Source organism: Panthera pardus, unplaced genomic scaffold (genome assembly GCF_024362965.1).
Source record: "Panthera pardus isolate Hobbes unplaced genomic scaffold, ASM2436296v1 HiC_scaffold_20, whole genome shotgun sequence".
Taxonomy (NCBI): Eukaryota; Metazoa; Chordata; class Mammalia; order Carnivora; family Felidae; genus Panthera; species Panthera pardus.
Genome location: NW_026526766.1, coordinates 73,943,161 through 73,967,732, shown reverse-complemented (window position 1 = coordinate 73,967,732; position 24,572 = coordinate 73,943,161). Strand labels below are relative to the sequence as shown.

Below are 24,572 nucleotides of genomic sequence, written 5' to 3'. Positions count from 1 at the left end.
CAGGCACGCATTCTGTGCACCAAGAAATCACCCGTTCTGGGACTCAAAAGGGAGCAGCAGTGAAGCCCGCTAGTGAAGGTTTTCGGCTTTGGGGGCCGTAGAGCCTCGGCGGTGGTGACTCAACCCTGCCGTTGCAGCACGAAAGCAACCGTAGTAATACATAAACAAGCATAGCTGTGCCCACTAAGACACTATTGAAAAAAACAGACCACGGCTTGCCCGCCTCTGCACTGACCACCATACACGGGTCTCCTCTAATTTCGTGCTTCACGTGGCCTTTCCCGGCCGTCGGTCTGATTCCAGACTTCTCTCTCACACGTGAGGCTGTTTACCGTTTGAAATCCATCCTCGGATGAGGGGGGCCTGCTACTGCTGAGAGGTTCGTTTGTTCACTCGTTGGCTGACGCCTTCATTCAGACCACCATTCATCGCTGTTATTATCAATGTGATAATCACTATTGAAAATGTTTTATTACTAATATGTTATTATATGGTTATAGTTATACTTGCTGGAAGTACTGTATTAGTTATAATTGTGGTCACATTGTCAATTATTATAACAAGTAGTATTTAAAATTATTAATATGGAAAACCATAGACTTTAGGTTCAAAGTAGGATCCTAGTCTCAGTCCAAGGATTTATAGCTGGAGATTTTGAGTGAATGACTTACCCAGAGCCTCAGTTTCCTCTTCTGTAAAATGGGGATGATAGTCCCTATCCTGCCTCCCCATCAGGACTGCCTAAAGAGGGCGTGAAAGGGCACGCACATCCTTGGCCCATTGTTTGGCCCCCACCCAAGGGCTCCACTCAAATATAGTATTTATTACTACAAGACATGTTTGTTGAGTGCCTGAGCGATGGTGTGAATGAAGGTGAGGCCTTACGGGGACTTTGCCCCAACCCTGACTTGGCTGTGCTCATGCCTTCCCCTCCCTGACAGGTGAACCTGTACTCGGACCCGCCCCAGCCCAGCCACAGCATCCACACAGGGACGGTGCCCCGGGGGACCAAGGTCTTGTCCTTCACCATCCCACAGCCCCAGTCTGTGGAGCGGTGGTCGGGCCCTGCCGAAGCCCCACAGGCCTCTGGGGCCTCCGGTGAGTCAGAGAGGAAATGTGACTGGAGGGCCTTCTGCCTGTGATTCTGCTCTGGGGGGGCTTGGTTGGCCTTAGGGTGGCACTGGCTTCAGGTCAGGGGAGGGAGGGAGGTGAGGCCCTTGTCTGGGACGTCTGACTTGAAGAGGTGGAATGGAGATGTGGAAACCATGTATCTTTCCTAGAGCCAGAGCAGCAGGGAGGGGCCCTAGCTCTGCATCTAGCAGCTGGGGGATCTTGGGCCCAGTGAGTAACAAAGAACACTGATGTCACTGTGGAGCCCATGTGGGGGCCCGGCTCTGTGCCAAGCCTTGCCGTGCAGGATCCCACCTAATCCCCACATCAACCCCGCTGACAGTTAGGGCAACCGAGGCACGGAGGGCCGAGGACTTGCTGAAGGCCACGCCGCTACAAGCAGAAGGGGGTGGGGTAGGGATTTGAACTCGAGTCCTTCTGAGTTAGAGCCTGAGCTACTGACTGGGAAACCAGAGGCCTGACTTGGCCCCAGCTGTGTGATCTGGGGCAGATCCAGACCTCGTTCTCTCCTGCACCTGGGCTACCCTGCCCAGCCCACTTCCTGGGGCCCATGTAAAGACAGTGTGATCTCGATATGACAGTTGTAGCTTGATGATGGAGGGTGAGGGTGTGGTTTTGAGGTTCAGCGTTGGTCCCTTGGCCCCAGCGTTCAGTGGTTGTGTGTTCCAGGGTGGCCACCAGCTCAAAGAGACCTGAGCCCCTCCTCGTCTGCCCCAGAGTGGCTTCCGGAGAACCCGGGCATCGCCCAGGACCAGCCGTCAGCAGAGCGGACCCAGGAGTTGGCTTCTCAGGCCAGCCTGTTCCTGGCCAAGGTGAGGGGAACGAGGGAGACATAACTCACCTGAGAAAGCAGTGTCTGCTTGAGTAAGAACCTCTCTGCAAGGCTCCTTGTCATTCCCCTGCTGGAGGTAACTCGGCCATCTCGAAAATGTGGGCCTCTCCCTCCTGGTTTAGAGGCCACGTGGTTTACAGCCTCCTCCTTGTCACTCAGTACTGGCTTTAACTCCCTTTTTTTGGCACTGTGTCCCATCAAACTCCCTCAAGTTGGGCTTGAAAGTGTCTCCTGGTTCACCCCTAGGGGAGACTCACCGCTCCTCCAGGATTCTGGAAGGATAAGAGAATCTCAACTCTACCTCTTCCGGTTTGGGATAAACCATCCCACTTTCTTAGTGCGTTTCATTACAGAAATAAATTCTCAGTCCCTTCTCAAAGGGCCTTTATGCTTTCACCAAACAGTCCAAATAACTGTGAATTGTTTGTAGCTCTATTTTTAACTGCACACTTGGCCTTATGCCAGATGTGCTTTAAAGCAGCTTAGAAAATACATGCATGACAACCACATTCTGAAAACAGAAGTGAGGAAAATGGGGCAAAGGGGAAGTAAGGGTAGAAAAAAATAGACTGAACTTAGTGTAAAGTGAATAAACAAAATGTCCTGTTGGACCCTGAACGCTTTACCAGGTTCATGTTTGGTTTTGAGCTTCCTAGTTGTCAGTGTGAAAAGGGAAATGCAGTAGTTACATATATTATCATGGCCATCAAACACATTCCTTCGGAGAAATACCAAGCATCCTCTTTTTTCTTTTTTTTTTTTTGGTAACAGTTTTGTTGAGATATAATTCACATGTCATACAATTTACTCCTTTAAAGTTAATGCTTCAGTGGGTTTTACTATATTCACAGTCATGCAGCTATCACCACGATCAATCTTTTTCATCACCCAGTGAGAAGCTCCTATCCATTAAGCAGTTCCCCCATTCCACTTCCCCCCAGCCCCTGGAGGCTGCTCATTTACTTTCTGTCTCCTTGGGTGTGCCTTTTCTGGACATTTTCTATAAATAGATGTATATAATCTTCGTCCTTTTGTGTCTGGCTTCCTCAAGCTCATCCATCATAGTAACCTGAACGAGTCCTTTCTCCTGCTTTATCACCACCCTCCTCATTCCATACCTGGAGAGATGTTTCTTCGTGTCCTGTGTGTTGTAAAGCAAAGGCAAGGTCATCACACCGAGCAGGAGCTGGGGCACCAGCTGACCCCTGATCACCTAGGGCTGTGCTGTTTGATCCAGGAGCCACAGACCATGTGGCTGGTCAGTACTTGACATGTGACCAGTCCAAACTGAGGTGTTCTGTGAGGGTAAAACGCACAGTGGGTTTCAAAGACTTCATGTGACAAAAGAATATAAAATATCTCAAGAATTGTTTACATGGATTCCATGTCAAAATGATATTTTAGGTTCATAAAATACATTATTAAAATGAATTCACCTGTTTCTTTTTTACATTTTTACATTTGACATAATTTTTTTAGAATTTTATTCTATGTTTTAGAACATTTTAAATTGCAGGGATGCCGGGGTGGCTCAGTCGGTTGAACGTCCGAATCTTGATCTTGGCTTGGGTCGTGATCCCAGGGTTGTGGGATCGAGCCCTGGGTTGGGGTCCGTGTGGAGCGTGGAGCCTGCTTAAGATTCTCTCACTCTCTAAGATAAAAAAAATTTTTTTAATTAAAAAAAAGAAAATCTTAAATTGCATATGTAGCTTGCATTATGTTTCTATTTTCTATGTTATATAAATTATGTATAATTTATATAAATTTCTATATTACATTTTGGCACTAATCTAGAGCTTTCCTAGAAATCCTAGAAAGCCCCAAACCATCCTTTGTCTTTTTTTCTTTGTTAAAAAAAGTTTTTTGTAAAGGTAATTAGATGTACATGGTAATAACCTCACATAGCATAAAGGGCATATTCAGTGAAAAGTCTTTTTTCCCATACTTGCCCTTCTGTTTCATGCAAAAGGGTTCAACACACACACATGTGTTCTTAGAAATGGTCACACAAGTATGTATGCTATGCTGTACCTTGACTTTTTTAATATCCTGAAGTTGAGTGTTTATTTCTGGGAAGGCGATGAATTCACTCTATTCAGAGTTCAAAAGGTCCATAGAGTAGAAATGCTTCCTCCCATCCCTGTCCCCACCACCACCCAGGTCTCTGCCCCAGAAGCAATTAATATTTCAGTTTCTTACATCCTTCTAGAGGTAGTTTATAATATATAAGCAAATGTATTTATATTTTTCCTTTTTTCTCTCTCTCTCTCTATTTTATACAGATGGTAGCTTATTATAAAGACTGGGCTATACCTCAATTTGACACTGAAAAGTAGGTCTTAGTTTATACGTGAGCACACACACAAACCCTTTCCTCTTCTTGATGGCTGCGTACTACTCCACAGATAGGCTTTTCGATCGTTTCTGTTGCCCCCCGCAATTATGCTGCAGTAAACATCCTGTGTCATAGACCTTCATGCCCATGAGTGAGCGTGCTTTGCTATTGATAAATTCTGGGAGGCTCCACTTTGATTTTTCCAAAGGCAGCCGTGACCAGAGCCAGTGGTGGAGACAGTTTCTGGCATCCGCCTTTCCGTGCTTGGCAGAAAACCCACATCCTGAGGCGGGACCCAGTTTCTGGTGCCACAGCGTGAATGTGGCTAAGCATGGGGGCTGCAGGCCTCACCTTCCAGGGTCCGGATTAACTAGAGTGGGTTTCCTTCCCCTCCCGATGTCCAGGTGGAATCCTTCGCAGGGCTGATGCAGGCAGGACGGCTGACGCCCCAGGACCAACTCAAGGTACCGTCTACTTCGGGAGATGCCCTTGGAGCTTCCAGACACCTGCTCTGTCCCCCAAAGTGGAGTCTCTGAAGTCCCGTCCGCCGCAACACAGGCCAGAGAATCTCAGACACACCGTCTCCTTTCACAGCAGACAGCCCCGGCTTAGCTTGCCATGACAAGGATCAGTATATCACAGTATTACCACTGATTAAGCGGTGGTGGTGGTGTGCCAGAGGCACTGTGGCACGCCTTCGATGCACATGATTGCGTTTTATCATAGAACGCCAATAAGGTGGTTACAGTCATCGCCCGCATTTAACTGGAATGGAGCGGGGGAAGCCGAGACAGGCGACTTGAAGGCCACGCGGCTGGTAGGCAGCGGAGCCCAGACCCAGGTCTGTCTGATTCCCGAGTCCACGGTGGTAATCCCTGGCCTGCACCGCCTCCCACCCATCTGGCTCCCTCTCAGCCACCAGAAGAGACTTGCCCTTTCAAAAATTTTCTTTTCTTGTAAAAGTGATTGCCCAGTATCTGAAAACCAAGGGGGAAAGGGGAGGGGAGCCCTAATCTAACCATTATGGGCTTATTTCCTCTTGGATTTTGGTGTTTCTGGACAACTATAGTCGTATATAAAATCGAGATTTCTGCTGCGTCAGCAGGACCCCGGGAAAGGAGCAGGTAGAGCTCTGAAAGCTGGGAGCGTGGGGTCAATGAAGGGGCTGTGAGCGGGGCCGTGGGCAGCGTCAGGGGATGCGACAAGGAACAGGGCAGCCTGGGGACCGGCAGCTGCCCACAGCTCTTCCCTGCCAGGTCTCTCTCCTCCCGCCCTTTGACCTCTTACAGATGCCTCCCACTAGGCAAGACCCCCCTGGGAAGCCAGCAGATGTGGAGCCCCGCTGATGCTGGAGGCACAGAGCAGGGTGGGGAGGGGAGCTGAAGAGGGGTGGAGAGGGGCAAATACAACACACCTGGTTTGTACAAAATGCTATATTTTTACTACGTCATTACTGTGTTACTAATTACTATGTTATCATATAGGCATCATCCATTTTCCAATTGCAAAATATGTGATGTGTGTTGTATTATCTCACTGAGTGCATGAGCAAGGACCTTGAAAAACGGAACGCTTCTTTTTCTTCCCCTCTGTCGTACTTCCCCCACATCTAGGAGGTCAAGAGCTGTTGGAAGATCAAGCCTGCCCGGGGACTAGATTCTAGGTTGTCCTTGAACTCAGTCTGCTGTCAGCATAGAATGAATGGGATGGGGATGATCACAAGCCAGGGGAAATGACCCTTCTTCCTGAGTTTTAACCATCTGTTAGCTGTCACCACCTTTGCTGTGGACGCTTAACATCACTGTTAGGCCCACGAGCTCTGGAGCTGGAGGACCCGGGTTCAAATCCTGCCTACAACTTGCTCCCTCACTGTGTGACCTTCACCAACTTAAATAACCCTCTGTGGCTCAGTTTCTCCTCTTTAAATGAAGGTGATAAACTACCCCTGTCCTTAGGACTATGTTGGAAATTCAGTGACTAATGCCAACTGCTTTAGCGTAGAACCTCAGTGCTCAGTAAATTTTAGCTGTTGTTAGCAGCAGTGTGATAGTGATGGTCATCTATCATGACAGTCCATAAGCACCTGGGAAAAGAGTGACTACTGTTCCCAGATCCACAGTTTGGAAAATAAGAATGAGGATCCGTGGTCGCTCAAGTACTGGGCCCACAGGGGGACGTAGTGATGGCGTATTTGGCCTGCAACCATCATGGAACATTGGGGTACGTGTAGGTCTATCCAGGAAACACTAGTGCTCTCTGGAGCCGGTGCCAAGGCTCTAAGCCGTGCCTCGGCCTTGCCAGTCTGATGGCAGAGAGCTAGACGGGGGCAGGCAGGTTTTAGGGAGTCCTCACCCCAGCCTTCTAGGGACTTAGGGGCCCAGAGGATGGGTCTCCTGCCCCACCCCACCGTGAGCTACCTCATCCACTGTATCTGCAAGGACAGAGCCCACGGGGGCTGCACACTCAGGTCCTCCTGGCCTGGTCTGGTTTCAGGGCTTCCAGCGGCTAAAGGCCGCCCACGCGGCCCTGGAGGAGGAGTACCTGAAGGCCTGCAGGGAGCAACAGCCGGCCCAGCAGCTGGCCGGCCCCCAGGGGACGCCCGGCAAATTTGATCCAGGCAGGTACGTGCTGGGGAGGGAGGCCTCTGGTTCCCTCAGTCACCGGGAGGGGCACACTTTGTCCTCATAATTCATGTGCTACAGGAACAGGGAGAAATCCTACCCCAATTAGCAGCATATCCAGATGCGGGTACACCTGAAGGCTGAAGTGTGTGTCCTTTTGGACTCATTGCCATGAGACGTGACCTTGGAGATGAGACCTCAAACTGCTCATCAGAGAGCAGAGAAGTGAGGCCAGAGGGGAAGGCATTTACTCCAGGCCCCACAGCCTGTTGGTCGCAGAGGGGGGCTCAGGCAAAGGCCACCTGTTCCCAGTGGAGTCCCCTTTCACCTTGTTTTTCCGAGTTCTCCACGTAATCCAAACCGGGACATTAACTGGACCGTCCATGGGCATTCTCTGGAAGTTCCGCTCAGAAGCACGGCCTCCCAGACCTGCCTGCTGTGGCTGCTGTAACAGGTGCAGGTGCTGATGTCTCCCCAGAGTGCTAGAGGAGGAGATATTCCAGCTGGGTATCCGCCTGGAAGAGCTGAAGGACCGCATGGACCACACCCAGCCTGAGCCAGAGCGAGCCGGGTCAGACTCCACTCCAGACAGCCCCCCAGCCACGCCTTCTCCACGCCAGCCAGTGCACCTGCCTTCTCCTTCGGGACAAGCCCCCACACCCGCCACCCAGACCCTCTGCCCTCAGGTACCTCTTTGCCCAGCCATACCGGACCTTTCCTTCCTTCTCTTCTTCATTAATCGACTTCTTCACTACATACTTGTGAAGTAGGCACCATATGCCAGCACCCGAGACACGTGGTGGGAATTCAGTGGGAAACCGACCAACAAAAATAGGTGGGGGGTGCCTGGGTGGCTCAGCTGGTTAAGCATCCGACTCTGGATTTCGGCTCAGGTCATGATCTCATGGTTCGCGAAATCGGGCCCCATGTTGGGTTCATGAGATCAAGCTCTATGTCGGGCTCTGCACTGACAGTGTGGAACCTGCTTGGAATTCTCTCTCTCTCTCTCTCTCTCTCTCTCTCTCTCTCTCTCTCTCTCCAAATAAATAAATAAACTTAAAAAAAAGTAGGTGGTTTTAATACTCATGGAGTTGCTTGTCTTGTTGAACTAATTCTATTTTGCTCAGGGGTCTGAAGGAGAATTACGGGGCTCTAGGAGAGTAACAGGGCAACATGACTGAGTTTAGAGGCCCCGAGAAACTTTGCTTGAGTAAGAAAAGTTTTAATGAGATCTGAGGATGAGTGGGAATTACTACACGCAGAAGAGCAGAAGCCATGCACCAGGGGAAACAGCCGGTGCAAAGGCCCTGTGGTTAGAGTATGGAAGGTGAGGGGGCAATTGTCAGAGCTGTGGCTGGAGAGGAAGGCGGGGGCTCCATGATGTAGGGGCTTGTGGGTCACATCAAGGGTTTGGCCTTAAACTCTTCTGGGTTTTCAGCAGGGGGTATTAAAAGAGGATCGGCAGGTAGGTGGGAGAAGGGAAGGGCAGATAGAGAGATGTGCGTGGACCTGAGACAGGTGTAGAAGGCACATTTGCCTGGCCTTGCAGTGGTGGTGAGAGGAAGGGGAATGGGGGTGGCCTCCAGCATCCTGCTTGTAGCACTAGATGGAGTTGGGGACTGTGCACAGGTCAGGAGACCCTAGACAAGGGCCTTGCACAGAAAGGACTTTGTAGAAGTCTCTCTAGCCCAAATCACAGCCCCAAGAGAGACGATCACGGTTTGCTTTGCATAATTGAGCAGAGTGAGTGGATAGCGGTCACATAGCGGCCACACAGGTGACAGTAGTGGGGTCTTCTGTGCCTTGCTCCCTGTGCTGCGAAGGCATGTCTATTAGGGCCTGGAGCAGGAGAAAGGACCAGCATGGTAGGTGAGGCGGGGGCCGATGGAGGGCTGGGCGCTGGTAAGATAGCCATGACGACGGAGGTCTTGGTGGCCCAGTGATGTAGGGGAAACTCTCACACTGTGGAAAGCCCCCCCAGGTGCTACCTCACGCGCTCACGGGTGCAAACCCAAGTGCGTCATCATGAGGGGCTCCCGTGCTCCCACAATGAAGGTGTTTTGGGGGCTGGGTGTCCATACTCAGCAGGAGCAGGTCAGGAGAGGTGCCTCTGGCAGGAAATCTGGCTTCAAGTCTCTGCTCTGCCCCTCGCTTCTGTTGTAAGTCTGGGCAAGTCATCTGAGCCTCGGTTTCCTGTCTGTAAAATGGGTTGTAAAAGCCGTAGGTACTGGAGGGACTATTGTGCAGTCGTGCCTGGTCAGTGTCTGGCATGTGGCAGGTGTTCCGTTCATGGCAGCCAGTATCGAAGGTCGCGCGATCCAGTCCCTGCGTTCTGCACGCGCAGGAAAGGGTGATAGAGTCAGCGAGTCTATCCTGTTAAGTCTTCAGTGCCCCGCATGAGCCTGGTGAAAGGTAGGCCCCTAGGAAGTGGTGTTTGGCTACCTGCTGAATCTCTGCCCCTCCGCCTTTCTGGCCCAGCCTCACGCCGCCAGCATCGGCCCCTGCCCATCGCATATGAACGTGGAGCTGAGCACCGCCAGCAGTGAGACGGAGGACGGGCCGCTGGGCCTCCCGGCCCCACCCAGGCATAAGGAGCTGCCGGTGGAACAGGATTTCCACGGCCTCCTGGAGCGGTGAGTAGCAGGGGTGAGGCCGGGGTGTCCGGCCCAGTGACTGGATCTTGGCTGGCCCTGCCGGGCAGAGTCATGCTCCTCTGTGTTCCTCAGGTACCTCAGCGTGAAGACCGTCCCAGAAGCCATGAAGCCGGAGGAGGGCGAGGACGAGGATGAGGACAAGGACGGGCAAGGGCATTCGGTAGAAGTTGACGGACCAGCTCCACCTCCAAGAAAATCAGAGGCCACCGGGATGCCCGTAAGGCAGCTCCCAGCACCGGCTGAAAGAAGTCACAGGACCCCCCTCAAGTATGTCACTGAGCCTCCCCTACCTGTCCCCAGACAAGCTCTGAAACCACAGGGGTGGTGATTATCCTACTGAGCTCGACGGCTCGTTACAGCTTAGAAGTGGCTTTCCTGGCCTGTGACCTACGTCTCTCCCCAGTGTGGACTATACACTGTGGATAGCACCGGAAGGGATCTGGGGTGGGGCGGGACATGGTTTTTGGCAGGCCAGATGCAGCGTGAGATAACGTCACTGTCCTCTTCAGCCTCAGACCTTCCAAGTCCCTCCAGGAGAAAGTTCCCGTGCCATTATGTCTTCACTGCCTCTCCTGATTGTCCTTTAAAAAGAACAAGCGAGCAGACCTCAGGCCCAGAGCCTTTAGCAGACAAGAGGATCTGCCTAGAATGTAACAATAATGTGTTCTTGGGTCTTGTGTCTATTTCCAAAGTTAGTTTCTATTTGTAACACAGAATACTGACTGCTCTTCCATTTATAATGATGACATGAGCCTTTTGAGTAGATTGAAGTTAATGAAATGGCTGAAATGGGGAAGATAGTGTGCAGATTCCTGACGCCTGGGAAATGATAGCTCGTTTGTTTCCGCACTATTTCTGCTGTAGTGCATTGGGTAGGTTTTGTGGGCCCTCCCCATTTTATATAGGAGAAAAGTGAAGTTCAGAGAGGGGAGGAATCTTGCCCGAGGCCACACAGCTCAACGGTGACAAAACACAGGGTGGGCAGCCAGGGGTGTCTGACCCCAGAGCTTGCGCCCAGACTGCTTGGCTCCCAGGACAGGGCTGCCCAGCCCATGCCAGGGCTCAGACGTGCTTTGCCCCTCCCCGCTGCCAGGGAGACCGTGGAGCAGATGGTGTCTGTAAAGCCAGCAGGCTTCCATGCATCCGTGGCCAGAGATGGCTACCTCCAGGACCTGGACAAAGTCGAGGCAGCTCCTCCTCCGGGCCCCAGCAGGCCACCTCACCCTCGGGGCACCAAGCCTTTGGCATCCCACCAGAGCAGTCTGACCAGCTTAGAGGGAAGCGGCCTCTCTGAGCACCTTCCACAGAAGTCTCTGCGCCAAGCTGGTGGGCCCCACTTAGAGGTAAGCATCTGTGCATGGAGCGTGGATCTCCTGGGGATTTCTGCCCCCGGGCCTTTGCTCACACCCTTCCAGAATGCCTGCTGTTCCTAATCTCTCCCAGGCACAATTCTGCCCCAACTTTCAGGGCTTATGCCCGGTGCTGCCTCTCTGCTGTAGCTCCCCGTACCCCTGCCCCCCTGCCAGGACCTCTTGTCCTCTGAAAGCTTATGGCCCATTGTCTGTATTTCTTTGAGCCTGCTTAGCACAGATGGGGGGATAGTTCTTGATTCCATGGCCTGTTTGTGACATTAGAGTAGCAATTTTTAAACTATTGCAGGAGTCACAGATCACTATGGAAATGTGACTTATGCAATGGAGCCTCCCCTAGAATAATGCATATATATGCGTGTGGACACACACACACACACACACACACACACACACACACACACACACCTGTAGTCCTGATGAGCCTGTAGTAAGCAATCTGCACTAGACCACGAACTCATTGAGGGCAGGCACCTGGGTCGCCTGTTTGTGTTCTTTGCACCTTTCATTAGACCCAGTGTTGAGGAGGTGTGCACATTTGATGAATTTTATTTTCCCGATTCATTGGGCCCGGGCTTTTCTGCCGTCAGACAGGACCATAGCATTCCAGGCCCAAGCTGGAAGACATGTAGAAAATGTGAATCCCATCCCCACAGTGAGACGGCTTTCTCCCTCTCCTCCCCTCCTTCCTCAGCTCTGGAAATCTGCTACAGTGTCTCTCCCCAGGGCCTCCCCAACTCCTCAGGGAAGCAGGACTTGTTCAGGGTCCTCCCGGGACATGGAGAGTCCCTGCTGTTGGCCTGGTGCTGGTCCCGAGTGCCTGAGGACTCTCACACCGCAGGCCTGGCCGCCAGGAGCTGGGCCAGCCTCCAGGCCTGTGAGCTTCTGGAATGTGAGGTCCAGGCCAGGATCGGGAAGACCTTCCCAGTGTGCCTTAGGCACACTCCTCAGACTTAAAGGGACACTGCCTCTTTCAGGAGTCCTGGATGGCATCCCCGGAGACAGACAGTGGTTTCGTGGGCTCAGAAACCAGTAGAGTGTCGCCCCTCACCCAAACGCCAGAGCACCGGTTCTCCCACATCAGGTACTCCGGGACCCCGCCTTCCCCATCGGCTTTGTGTGCAGAGGGGTAACCTGGGAATAAGTGCCGTGAGCCTAGAACAGGGGCTGATGACCTGGGCATTCTCAGAGCCCTCACCTCATCCCCCACTCAACCAACCAGCGACAGACTGGGGAATAAGTATCTGTTAAGCAAACGAATGACTGAATGGTAAATGAAGATCTACGGAGTGGGTAGCGGGAGGGGAGCAGAAGACAAGGGTAAAGGGCAATCAGGGCGACTCCCTGAGAAGAGACTGGGCTAGAACCCCAAAGCAGGGGTGGAGGAGGGCACTCGGTGAGGTGTGGAGCGATGAGCCACCATGTAGAGCAACAGCCTCCAAAGCTGGGGGTAGTCCCCCCGCCCCCGCCACCTCCAGGAGGCCTGCCTTGCTCCCTGTGGCTACATGGGAAAAAAGGATTAGAAATTCCGTTTCTCTGTATATTTTCTAAAAATTAAATTGAGCTTTATAATTTCGCCCCTGCGGGTAGGCAGGTGGACGGCTCGATACACAAATGCACGTGTAACGGGGGCACATGCTCAGAAACACCGTACTGCCCCGGGTGCCAAGTCCCAGAGGTCAGGAGCTCATTGGCTTAGAACGTGGAGGGGCTCGGAGGCCAGGGCGATCTCAACATGTCTCTCCCGCCACGGTCCCTCAGCACTGCAGGAACATTGGCCCAGCCCTTCACTGCATCTGAGCCCCGGGACGCAGTTTCCCATCCCCAGACCAGGGGTCCTCCAGTCCCCAGAAGATCCGTGGAGCCCAGCACACCCAGGAGCCGAGCCCAGAGGCGACCCTCCGGCCGGGACAGTCCTCTGCGGCAGAGGGCACCCAGTTTCCGCCGAGAGCGGGCACTGGTGGCCGAGATGGGTGAGTGGGTGTATCTCTGTTGGCCAGAACCTGGGAGTAGCCGGATGGCACCTATTGAAAAATCAAAGCAACGAAAACCTTGTGTTACATTACCTTTTTTTTGTTTTTCGTTTATTTATTTTTGAGACAGAGAGAGACAGAGCATGAATAGGGGAGGGTCAGAGAGAGAGGGAGACACAGAATCCGAAACAGGCTCCAGGCTCTGAGCTGTCAGCACAGAGCCCAACGTGGGGCTCGAACTCACGGACCGTGAGGTCATGACCTGAGCTGAAGTCGGACGCTTAACCGCCTGAGCCACCCAGGCGCCCCTACATTACGTTTTAGGATACAAAATATCATGCGGGTTCACTGTGGGAAAATTTGCAACTACAGATAGGGTAGACAGAAGGGAAGAGAGAAAAAAATATGCCCCGAACCATCACTGCTACATTTTGGCGTCAAACCTGTGAATTGTTTTCTATACCAATGTGTACATGTTTATTCAGATGCACTTAAAGCAAACATGGGATCATATTATATGTGAGCGCTTCATAACTCTTTTTCCCCCCCAAGCGCTGTCATGAACACTTCCCACGTCTATGCATTCTGTGATTTCACTTTTTTACCTTTAAAAAATGCATGTGAACTTTTTAGTGAAATAAACATACAGGAAAGAACGTAAATTGATGGATTTCCCACAAAATGAACACAGACCAAGAAACTCAGCACGATCAGGACCTCAGACGCTCTCCTAAGCTCCTTCCAGTCATTCCCACCCTCTCAAAGTGACCCCTGCACTGGCTTCTACACCTCAGACTGGCTTTGCCTCTTTCCAAGGCTTATCATTTAAAACTTGGAAAGTTAAACCTTAATTAAAAGTTCAGTTAGTTATGGATTCACATGTTGTAGTGATATATAATCCAGGGAGATCCTATGTACCCTTCAGCCAGTTTCCCCCAATGAGAACATCCTGCAAAGCCATGGTGCAGATTAATGGCATGTTGCCCCTTAATGGACACCTCACGTCCGCTGCCTTCTGAACTCCTGATGGTCTCTCAGGTGGCCGCCGTCGCCCTGATTTTGTCATTCCAAGAACATTCTATAAATGGGATCATATGTATGCACTTGGAATTGGCTTCTTCACTCCCTATATCTCTGGCAATTCATCTGGGTTGTTCCCTATATTGACAGTCTGTTCCTTTCTGTATTATTGAGTAGGGTTCCGAGGGCACCTTGGTTTTTTTTTTTTTTTAATTTTTTTTTTAACGTTTATTTATTTTTGAGACAGAGAGAGACAGAGCATGAACAGGGGAGGGGCAGAGAAAGAGGGAGACACAGAATCTGAAACGGGTTCCAGGCTGCTCTGAGCTGTCAGCACAGAGCCCGACGCGGGGCTCGAACTCACGGACTGTGAGATCATGACCTGGGCCGAAGTCGGACGCTTAACCGACTGAGCCACCCAGGCGCCCCTCGGGGGCACCTTGTTTTTAACGTGTGGGCCAGGTCAGTGGTTTTTAACCCGTGGCCACCCATCCCTTTGAAAGGCTAAAGTTTTGAACACTCTCCCCAGAAAAATGCACAGAGGCAAAGCCGTGACGATAATCTTAGCGGGAGGTGGGGGGCTCTGGAGCCAGTCCCAGAACGTGGTGATGCGCGGCCGAGGCTGGGCGGGGTGGGGGGGGTGGTGTCCATGTGAAGGAGCAATGAGCTCTTCACGGGGGAGGTGCCTGCAGACTCCGACGCGGTGCTGAAATGGTGGATGGGGGGCGGTGGGGGGGGAATCTAGGTAGGAACAACTCTGCAGGCCCAGCTTTGCACGGCCAAGCTCCCAGCAAGAACCACATCTTCTGGCTCTGAGGTCAGTGGGCCAGTGACCTCTTTGAGAACTTCAATTATGACCTCAGCCGGCACTGCCTCTCTGCCCGTATCCTTCTGCTCCTGGACATGCACACTTCAGGGATCCTCTCCAGGCGAACTCACCTTGGTCTCTCTCTGCCTCCTTAGCGGTGCCTGGCTCAGAGTCGGAGGGGCGACAGCTGATTTCTGAGCAGCTCACCCGCAGCACGACAATCCGCCCACCCCCGACCTCGGCTTCTGCCACTCTGCCCCGTGGACCGGCGGAGAGCACCCACACCCTCCTCCTCACCAGGACAGGGCGAGAGTAAGTCGGGCCATCACAGAGACGGGAGAGCGATGCTCGAGGGAGGCGGGGGCTAGCTCAGCCATCGCATCCAGTGGCTGTGCTGGGGCCCGATGGACCCCGGTGGCCTGTTTCTGGGCTCAGGGCCACTCCGTGGGGCCTCACGGATGTGAACTTTGAGGACACTTGTCCAGCCAGTGGGGAACGACCGGGAGGCTCACCTTTTTGGTGCTGAGACCTCACTCCCCACCCCCCAGCATTTCTCTCCCAAGACAGGTCTGCGCTTCCCAGGGATGTATTTTCAGCAGTGGACGCTTTCATTGTATGAACAGTTGCTCTGTTCATACAATTGTTCAATGAACAGTTGCTCTGCTAAGAAAGTTGTTCCTTGCTTGGTTGAACAGAAATGGGAAAGTAGCCCGTGAGCCCTCTTCCCTCTCCTTTGAGTTGCTTTTGGCCAGTAATCAATCACATGCCTTTGTCGGGTTGGGGTATCTGTCCCCACGTGCACAGGAAAGGCTGCTTTGCAGGAATGCATCAGGGGCCTCCTGGCCTGTGCCATCACGGGACTGTCGCTATGTGCAAAGGCGGGTCCGGGGCTGGTACTCAGCTTCCAGGCCTGACTTAGTGTGTGTACTCCTGCTGTCTCCGGTGACACCAGCATAGGAATTCCAGGCTTACTTGTCAATGATATGCTAGGTCCTGGTAACACAATAGTGGACAAGACCATCCTTGGCCTGGTAAGGCTCACCGTCTTGTAGGATGAATGAAGAAGCCGATGGTCACACTCCCCAGTAGGAGTACAGTGGTGGCAGAGGCTCCAAGGACTGTGGGAACACAGAGAAGGGACATCTGGCCCAGTGAGAAGCTTCAGGGAGGGCTTCTGGGAGGAAGTGGTATCTCAGCTGAGACTTGAAGGAAGAGAGACGGAACAGTGTTCCCACCAGGGAAAACAGCAGGTGCAAAGGCCTGGAGGTGAGAGAGCTCCCGTCACCTTTGCAGAGCCAAAGGTTCATTTCAGCTGGATCCCGAGGTGTGAATGTGGCGGTGGGGGTTGAGCAGTGGAGAGGTAGACCAGGAGACACAGGGTTCGAGGTCTTGGAGGGCCTCGAACACCATAGTTAGACATCTGGATGCTGGCTCTGCTCAGAGAAATGATTCACTGAAGATTCGTGAATGCATACAGACACAGCTGAGGGCGGATGAAGGGGAGTTTAAACAGGGGAGTACTGGGGCGCCTGGGTGGCGCAGTCGGTTAAGCGTCCGACTTCAGCCAGGTCACGATCTCGCGGTCCGTGAGTTCGAGCCCCGCGTCAGGCTCTGGGCTGATGACTCGGAGCCTGGAGCCTGTTTCCGATTCTGTGTCTCCCTCTCTCTCTGCCCCTCCCCCGTTCATGCTCTGTCTCTCTCTGCCCCCAAAATAAATAAAAAACGTTGAAAAAAAAAAATTTTAAACAGGGGAGTACTGAGGTCGGGTTCACATTTTAGAAAGAGCTCTCTGGCCACTAGCAGGGTGAGAACAAGGCGAGGCAGGAAGACTGCCAGGAGGGCTGCCTCACCCAGGACAGACAGGATGGGGCCAGTCGGAGGGAAGGGGGGTACATTGGAGAAGAGACTCACAGGACCTGGGTCTGGGCATTGGGCCCACAGGACCCGGGAGCTGGTTAACTTTTGGGGGGTGTTCAGGGAGGGAGAAGGGTCTCGAATGACTCAGACTTCTGGCCGGCCAGCCAGTTGGATGCTGATACAGAGATGGGGAACTTGGGAGGGGAAACGTTTGCGGGAAAAGATGGGCTTTTTGAGTTCCAGCTGGCCCTCAGCCACTAAAAACTTAAGTCAGGAAGACTGAGATCGTGATGGAAGCAGAGAGGACAAGAGACACCCAAGTGGGTTTTCCAAGTCTCAGGCCCTCACTCGGCCGCCTTCGGCCTGGGACACGGAGGCGGTGTTGCCTCCCAGTTGTGCACGCGGGGGTTAACTGGTGACGCGAGCTCCCGCCGTCCTGCCGACAGCATGCTCACGCTTTGCCTTGGAGACCCTAACAAACGTCTCCCGGGGGGGTTGCCAGGAGACCCGGCTGCCCTGGACGCACACGGTGCCGGGGCGTAACCAGAGAGGTCTCCGCTCCCTCTGGCACACTCCGAGAGCTGGATGTGGCATCCAGAGACATTCACCCACAAGTCCGGGCCACCAAGCGAGAAGTCACCCTGAGGGGAGCCCCGCCCAGGAGTAGATGAAGAGCCTGCACCAGCCTGGGCCATGCCGAGCCCAGACTCTGACGCCCCGTGTGTAGGGGGTTCGTGTATGGGGTTGTCGGGGTTGTGGGGGAGGATCGTTGCTGTAATGCCAGCGACACGATGCCGTGATGCTTCAGAATGAGACTCTGGACATTCAGGGGCTGGATGGAGAGCAATGCAGACAGGACTTACTCCATAGAAGCTGGGGGCTCATTGAGATACCTCGCCTGTAAGAGGCTGGGCTGTATTTGGGGGCTCCCCAGGGATGACAAGCAGCCTTGCAGGTAGGGCCCTGCCCTTGGAGCCTGCTCATAGGCGGTGATAGGAAGCACCGTGATGTCCCCTTGTCCTCTCTGCTTGCACACACCTTCACTCTGCCCCCTCTTGGGGCCTTGAGTCCAGTTCAGGAACATTCCGCGAGCATCTGTGAGGTGTGAGGTTCTCAGGGATTGTGAGGGGGGGAGGCCTGCCCACTGTCTGGTTGGGGAGACAGACAGACAAGCATCCTCTGCTACTGCAGAAGGACAGGGCTTGGACCACGTAGAAAATGTTTAGGGGGAGCCAGGAAGGATGGGCTGAATAATAAGGGAGGGGAAGAAACCAGACCTGGACTGTCAGTTTACCATTTCTAGAGACAGAGGTAGAAGAAGGGGGCGCAGCCCAAGGGGGTCAGAATTCAGATTTTAAAGTGGACCTTCAGCTCGTGCCCTTTTTATTCTGAGTCTTCCACCCCACAGTGAGTGTCCGGTGTTCAGAACAGCTACTCAGAGACCCTGCCTGTTAGGCGAGATAACCCTCAAAGTTCTGCTCTGTGCACCCAACGTGCAGGGCTACGAACTCAGAGGTGTCGAGATGGGCAGCAAGAAAAGTGGACACACAAGGAAGTTCCAGAATCCGCGGGCAGCAGAGTTGGGTCCGTGCCTGGCGCAAAGGGACGAGACCTGGGCATCCAGGCGGCGCTGTGCGTGCGGGTGGCTGGGGCCCCGCACCTTGCACATCTGCTCTTTGTTTCTGTCCCCTCCCCCCACCCCAGCCAGGCCATCCGAGAGCTACAAGAGGAGGTGTCTCTGCTCCGCCTGAGGCTGGAGGACAGCCTGCATCAGCCACCCCAGGGCAGCCTGGTGTGCCCGGCCTCCACCTTCAACCGCCCCGCCCGGGCCCGGGCCCGGCCAACGGATTCCTCAGCCGCCTGGGGCTCCCACTATGGCAGGTGGGTGACCCCAGAACGCCTGCCCTTGTGCCCCAGTGGCGTGGCAGACTTGGCTGCCCCTGGGTCTCTCCAGACGTGTGAACTCACACCCCTCTCCGACTCTTACACCTTTTTCCTATGTAACATTTGATGCATAAAATAATAGCTACTGCGTAACCTGAACTCATCACCCAAGTGAAGAGCTAAATATTTCCAGGATGTCCGCCCGCTCACCCCTTAGCGATTCACTTAGGATGACTTCTAAAATCAGCTGGGTGTTTCCAAGTGTTTCTATGGGAGGGCACCGCGGTTCAGGTTTTTACGGACATCGTCTCACTAATCCTTCCCATAACCCTCTGAGGTAATTGCTGTCATTATCCCCACTTGACAGATGGGGAAACTGAGGGTCAGGGAGGCTCAGAGCCGCTTTCTGGGGGTCTGACTCCCAGAGTCTTTGGTTTTGACTTTCCTGCTTTCCTCCTCTGCTATAAGCCTTTCCCTGGGTTGGCTTTCTTGCCGACCATCTTTAAGGGCCGCATCAAACCTCCTCCAGCGACATCATCTGTGTCTCCTCTTTGCTAGCAAATCCACAGAGAGACTGTCTGGTGAGCCTGCAGGTGCAGAGCAAGCTGACCCCGCAGGAAGGCGGCGAGCCAGGTCTTCCTCGGTGCCTCGGGAGGTGCCCCAGCTGTCCCTGAGTAAGTGACCACCTGCCCGCCCTGACTGCTGGAGCCTGCAGATTTCTGGGCGGGTTAGCTCAGTGGCCAGGGACCAGCGCCACAGCCTGGGAAGAAACTTGGAGGAGGTTTTGTGCGTCCGTTTTGGCGCGGCAGGGCCCTGAAGACCGCTTCCAGTGTCGGCCACTGTATGTCACGCGCCTACGACGTGCCAGGGTTTCTGTCAGGGCGTCGTGTGTATCTGACGTCAGTCTTCACAGCAAGGTGGGTCACATTACCCGCACTCTGCAGGTATAGACACCAAAGCCCGAAAGTGCAAGGAGAATCGCCTGGAGGAGGAGGAGAAGGGCTCAGCCCACCTCACCCCTTCCCAGCCAGGTGACCTTGGTCAGGTTGTTTACCTGCTCTGTGTGGTTAGAGGGACAGCTAATTGTGCAGCAGTAATAGGACCGGCCTCCTGGGATGGCCGCGAGGGTGCGCGTACCGCGGACGCGGCCGGTCTAGACCAGCGCTTAGCACGAGGTCAGGTTTCCACGTGTGTCGGCTGATATTACCAAGGATTAAAACCCACACTCCGCCCCAGAGCCTGAACTTCTCATCCACCCACTCCCTGAGCCGTGTGGGCCCCCCACCCCCTTTGACGCTCCTCTTTTTCCACCTCAGGTTCCGGATCCGAGCCCACCTCCCCCCAGCTGTTCTCTGAGAAGAGCCGGACCTCTGAGGACAGTGCGCAGGCAGCTCGGGATGGAATGAAAAGAGCGGGCGGCACCAAGAGGCCAGACAGGGTCACCTTCCGGGGCCAGTACACAGGTGGGCCGGGGGGTGGCCCAGCCCCCAGGGAGGACTCCTCTGTCATGATGCCTTCCCCATTTCACCATGGGCTGTTGACGTCATTTTCGGCCAATTCCGTGATACGGGAGGCACCAGGGCGTACCGCCTCTCTGAACCTTGGCGTGTTCGTTTGTTCGTTCGTTCATCCAGCAGTTTCTGATGCCTCCCCTGCGTGAGAGCCCACGCTTGCTTCTGGGGAAGGCCCGTTAGCCGGTCAGTCATAAAGAGGTTTATGAAACACCCGCTGTTTGCAGAGTGGGTGCCAAATCCGTTACCCTTGGCCTACCCTCAGCTCTGATCCTCCAGGGTGCCGCAAGGTCCCATGAACTAGGCGCCCAGCACACAGTAGGCCTTCAGATGGCACATAGTAGGATTTCAGGGTGCTTCGCATTAAAACAGATGCGGATATGGCTCCAACTTTCATGAATCTGACCGCATAGCAGACAGTAACAAGGAGTTATAGTAAGCATGTAAATTATACTAAGTAAATTATAGACGTGGCTCTCATCCCTACCACCCTGGGAGGGAGGGCAGTTAACCTCGGATCCCTATGGCTGAGTGCAGGAGACAAGGCGGGAAATGAGAGATAACGTGCCTACCCCGATGGAGCAGACAGAGCCGAGCAGTTAGACGTGGGAGCGGCCGCCGGTCCGTGGAGGGGTGGGGGCGCGGCCCAAGGCAACACACACAGAATAGGAAGTGGAACCCCTGCGCGGCACAGGGGAGAAAAAAGATAAGCAGTCAGGCAACATTCTGAACTTCCCATTTGAGACTCCGGGAAGGACAAAGCGGGAGAGGACAGGTCTAGGTGAAGACCCGAGCATCTGTCCACCTTTCTGATAACCTTGAACACGTTACACCTGCCAGGTGCCCGCAGGGCACCTCATGGACACGGCCCCACTCAGTCCTTCCAATAAGCCTATGAAGTCCGTGTGTGACTGTCCCCATCTCACAGCCTCTCGGAGCACGGGGAGAACACAGCCGACCCTATGCCCAGGCCATTCCAGTCCCACCCAGCAAACGGGGATCTGGGGGAGTAGTGTCTTTGTCACTGCTCATCATGCTTCCTGGCGGCCTGCCTGCCGGTCTAAATGAGCTTGGGTTTGTTGATTGCTTCTGGATGTCAGCAGGAGGAGACAGGTAGTCCCCAATCCTCCCCAGTTCTCCAAACATGCAAAGAGCTGACTGTCTGGTTTCTTCCCTAGGCCAGGAGTACCACGTTCCCACCCCCAAGACTGTCCCAAGAGGCGGTGGCACAATCTCCTGTCCCCACTGCCGACCTGCTAGGACCCAGGACTCAGGTGAGGGGTGGTACCTGGAGAGGTGCTCAGTGCACAGAGGCTGCGGCTTGTACCTGTAGGAGAGGGTGCAGGACGTGGGCCTGCCCGAGCTCGGTGGCGGGTCAAGGTACGACAAGGGAGGGTTTGGGGGGATTTCTCAGCCCTCCCAGGGGGTCCTGCTTTCACACCTGTTGCGCCAGGTACTGCTGCCTGAAGCCATCCTTGACTATGACATGGGTTAACACTGGGCATGGCTTAAGTTCCTGATAAGAGGGGTGGGGCCAGGTGGTGATGATTATGTCCCATCTCCCCTCCATCTGCCTTCCCCTCTGCCTCCTTCCACCGCACCCGACAGGGAAGAGTCGTGGGGACAGCAGTGGCCAGAGAATATGGATACTGGGTTCTAGTCCCAGTTTTGCTACTGACTTGCTGTGTGATCTTAGGCAAGTTCCTTAACTTCTCTGAGCCTCAGACTTCACAACTGTAATGAAAGGATTGGAGATGGTCCCTAAAGCCCTTTCAAGCAATGATGATGATAACAATGGGGCTGTCATTGATTAAACCCCCACTATAAACAGCGCATCATGCTAAGGGTTTTACAAACATTAATCTTCACAACCCTATGAAATGGGTTTTGCCATTTTATTATTATTTACAGGTGAGGAAACTGAGGCTCAGAGAGGTTAAATAACTTGCCCAAGAGCACACAGCTCACTAGTGGTAGAGCCAGGATTTGAACCCAGGACTTTGTGGCTCCAGAACCCTGGCTCTTCACCATTATGTTTCTTTGCCTTTGCTCAAGTCTCAACAGCCATCTCTATTTGTTCATTCATTCATTCATTCATTCAGCACCTGCCCATACTGGGCCCTGGGCCCTGTCCCCAAGGAGCTCGCAGCTAAGCAATGACGAAACAGTGATCTGAGCACAGGGTGGGGCTGGGGAGCCTATAACTCAGCCAGGGGGGTGAGAGGACTTCCAGGTGAGGTGTTGAGGATGTGCGTGGGAAGAGGACAAGGTTGTCCACTCCTCTCCTGCTCCCTTAGGCCTCTACTGACCCCCTGGTGCCTGAGGGGCCATCGTGGGCCACTCTCACATGGAGAATGGGCCTCAGTGTGGAGGAATGAATATAGGCTCAGGGGCTGCATTCGGGAGAGCGCGGGCTTGGGCTCAGACAGAGCACCGCCGATTTCCTACTCTGACACTTTGGCATATCATTCAACCTTTTGGAGCCTCAGTTTTCCAGTCTGTAAAATGGGGGAGTGATGGCTTGTTGGCAGAAGTCTGCTTGGGGGCTCCAGGCCCGTTGATCCAGACGTAATCCTCTCCTGACCCCTCTTCCTCCTCTTGTAGGTGGTACTGTCACCAGGGACCCACTGGGACCGGTTCTCACTGATACCCTGCGATGTCCCCTGTGTGGTCAAGTCGGGACCCCCCCAAAGACGGATGGCCCAGACTCAGCCACCTCTGGTAGGGACAGATGCTCACTCTCTTCTCCCAGCCAGACACCCAGCTCTCCTTTTTGGGAGTTCGGGGGCCCCAGGGGGTGTTTAGGTCGGGCGGCTGCTCTCCCAGTCTGGGGCAGAGCAAACCAGGCAGAGGATTTGTTTCCCGAAGCGAGGCACTGCCAGCATGGCCAGCCCAGTGTCCAGCTCTAACAGGGCAGAGGTGGGTGGCCCCCTGTTCTGCCTGTTCTAGAGCTTTCCAGGCAATCAGACTGACATCTCTGGCGCCCCCCCCTTGCAGGGACAGAAAGCGCCGCCCCAAGGAGGAATGCACACTCACGCTCAGCCTCCAGCCCCCCACGACGGAGCAAGCAGGCAGGGTCGCCGGCCCGGCCGACCCCCGGACTGTGGTATCTGCCTGCCATGCCCCCAGCACCGGCCCCTCCCGCCTTTGCCTACGTCTCCTCGGTGCCCATCGTGCCTTACCCGTCGGCCGCTGTGTAAGAACCTCCCTTTCCCACCTTCCCAGCCTCTGTTTAACTGGCTTCCCAATTCGCGTTCACATCTGTGTCCGGCTGCTGAGAACCCGGGCATCGCTCACTCCTGTGTTTCACCCCAGTGTATAACGTGCAGAACAAGCAGAACACTCGTGCAGCCACTCAACAAACCCTGAATGCTCCCTGCACACCAGGGAGAGTGCTTGGCCTGGGCGGGGACGGGGTGCCCAGCAGTAGAGCCTGACAGAGGGCCCTGCCCCCTAGGAGCTCACAGGGAAAGCTCATGGGAGTCTAGCTCTAGAACCCTAACCCTTCCCCATTTCCTGTGGGTCTTTCCAGCAAGTAAGTAATGCACACCCACTGCTTGTCAATAGCCTTTATTTTTTTTTTAGGTTTATTTACTCATTTTGAGGGGGCTACAGGGAGGAGCAGAGAGAGAAGGAGAGAGAGAGAACTGCAGGGCTCAAACTCGCAAATTGGGAGATCAGGACCCGAGCCAAAATTCAGAGTTGGATGTTCAACCGCCTGAGCCACCCAGGTGCCCCATGCTTTACTTTTCAGAACAGTTTTAGATGCAGAGAGGAATGGAGCAGACAGTAAAGAGAGTTCTCATATAACCCCACCCACACATGCACACGCACGCACACACACACACACACACACACACACACAGTTTCCCCCGTCACTAACATCTTACTTGAACGTGATACTTTTGCACAGTTAGTGAACCAATATTAATACATTATTATTAACTGAAGCCCATAGATTATTTGGGTGTCTTCAGTTTTTTTATAGGTTTATTTTTATGTTTGAGAGGGAGCGCAGGTGGGGAAGGGGCAGAGGGGGACAGAGGATCTAAAGCAGATTCCATGCTGACAGCAACAAGCCCGATGTGAGGCTCAAACTCATGAACCATGAGATCATGACCTGGGCCAAAGTCGGTCACTCAGTTGACTGAGCCACCCAAGTGCCCCATGGGTTTCTTCAGTGTTTACCTGAAGGTCTTTTTCTGGTCTGGGATCCCGTCCAGAATGCCACGTACACTCAGTCGTCATGCGTCCTTAGGCCCCTCTTGGCTCTTGGCTGTGCTCATTTCTCAGACTTGCCTTGTTTCTATTCGGATATGGCCTCTGCCAAGAGAGAAAATACGCGGCAGTTGAGGCAGAAGTGGTTCCGCGTTTAGAGTCCAAGCTCTGCTAGATCTCCGTCTGCCACCTACTGGCGCCGTGGCCTTGGTAAAGCTACTTCCTCTCTGAGCCTCCATTTTCCCATCTGTTAAATGGGGTAATAGTCTCGACCACGTACAGTTAGCTGTGTGAGGGTGAAGTGAGGCACGTGGCCAGACGCACGTGAGACGTTTGTGGAATTTGTCGTGGAGGGCAG

At 53.7% G+C, this 24,572-nt stretch overlaps 1 protein-coding gene across 4 annotated transcripts in view; it reads left to right on the top strand.

Annotated features, from left to right (window-relative positions):
* The window catches only part of AKNA (AT-hook transcription factor), a 55,615-nt gene that overhangs the window by 26,790 nt on the left and 4,253 nt on the right, over positions 1 to 24,572 (top strand). For all 4 annotated transcript variants that reach the window (XM_053908222.1, XM_053908224.1, XM_019454057.2 and 1 more), the window contains exons 5-21: positions 942 to 1,098; positions 1,801 to 1,943; positions 4,703 to 4,762; positions 6,792 to 6,919; positions 7,398 to 7,605; positions 9,398 to 9,552; positions 9,646 to 9,840; positions 10,667 to 10,916; positions 11,921 to 12,027; positions 12,705 to 12,916; positions 14,900 to 15,056; positions 18,306 to 18,482; positions 19,044 to 19,159; positions 19,802 to 19,948; positions 21,175 to 21,270; positions 22,601 to 22,717; positions 22,994 to 23,192. In XM_053908222.1, the coding sequence (XP_053764197.1) occupies positions 942 to 1,098; positions 1,801 to 1,943; positions 4,703 to 4,762; positions 6,792 to 6,919; positions 7,398 to 7,605; positions 9,398 to 9,552; positions 9,646 to 9,840; positions 10,667 to 10,916; positions 11,921 to 12,027; positions 12,705 to 12,916; positions 14,900 to 15,056; positions 18,306 to 18,482; positions 19,044 to 19,159; positions 19,802 to 19,948; positions 21,175 to 21,270; positions 22,601 to 22,717; positions 22,994 to 23,192 (2,624 nt within the window). The remainder of the gene's footprint in view (positions 1 to 941; positions 1,099 to 1,800; positions 1,944 to 4,702; positions 4,763 to 6,791; positions 6,920 to 7,397; positions 7,606 to 9,397; positions 9,553 to 9,645; positions 9,841 to 10,666; positions 10,917 to 11,920; positions 12,028 to 12,704; positions 12,917 to 14,899; positions 15,057 to 18,305; positions 18,483 to 19,043; positions 19,160 to 19,801; positions 19,949 to 21,174; positions 21,271 to 22,600; positions 22,718 to 22,993; positions 23,193 to 24,572) is intronic.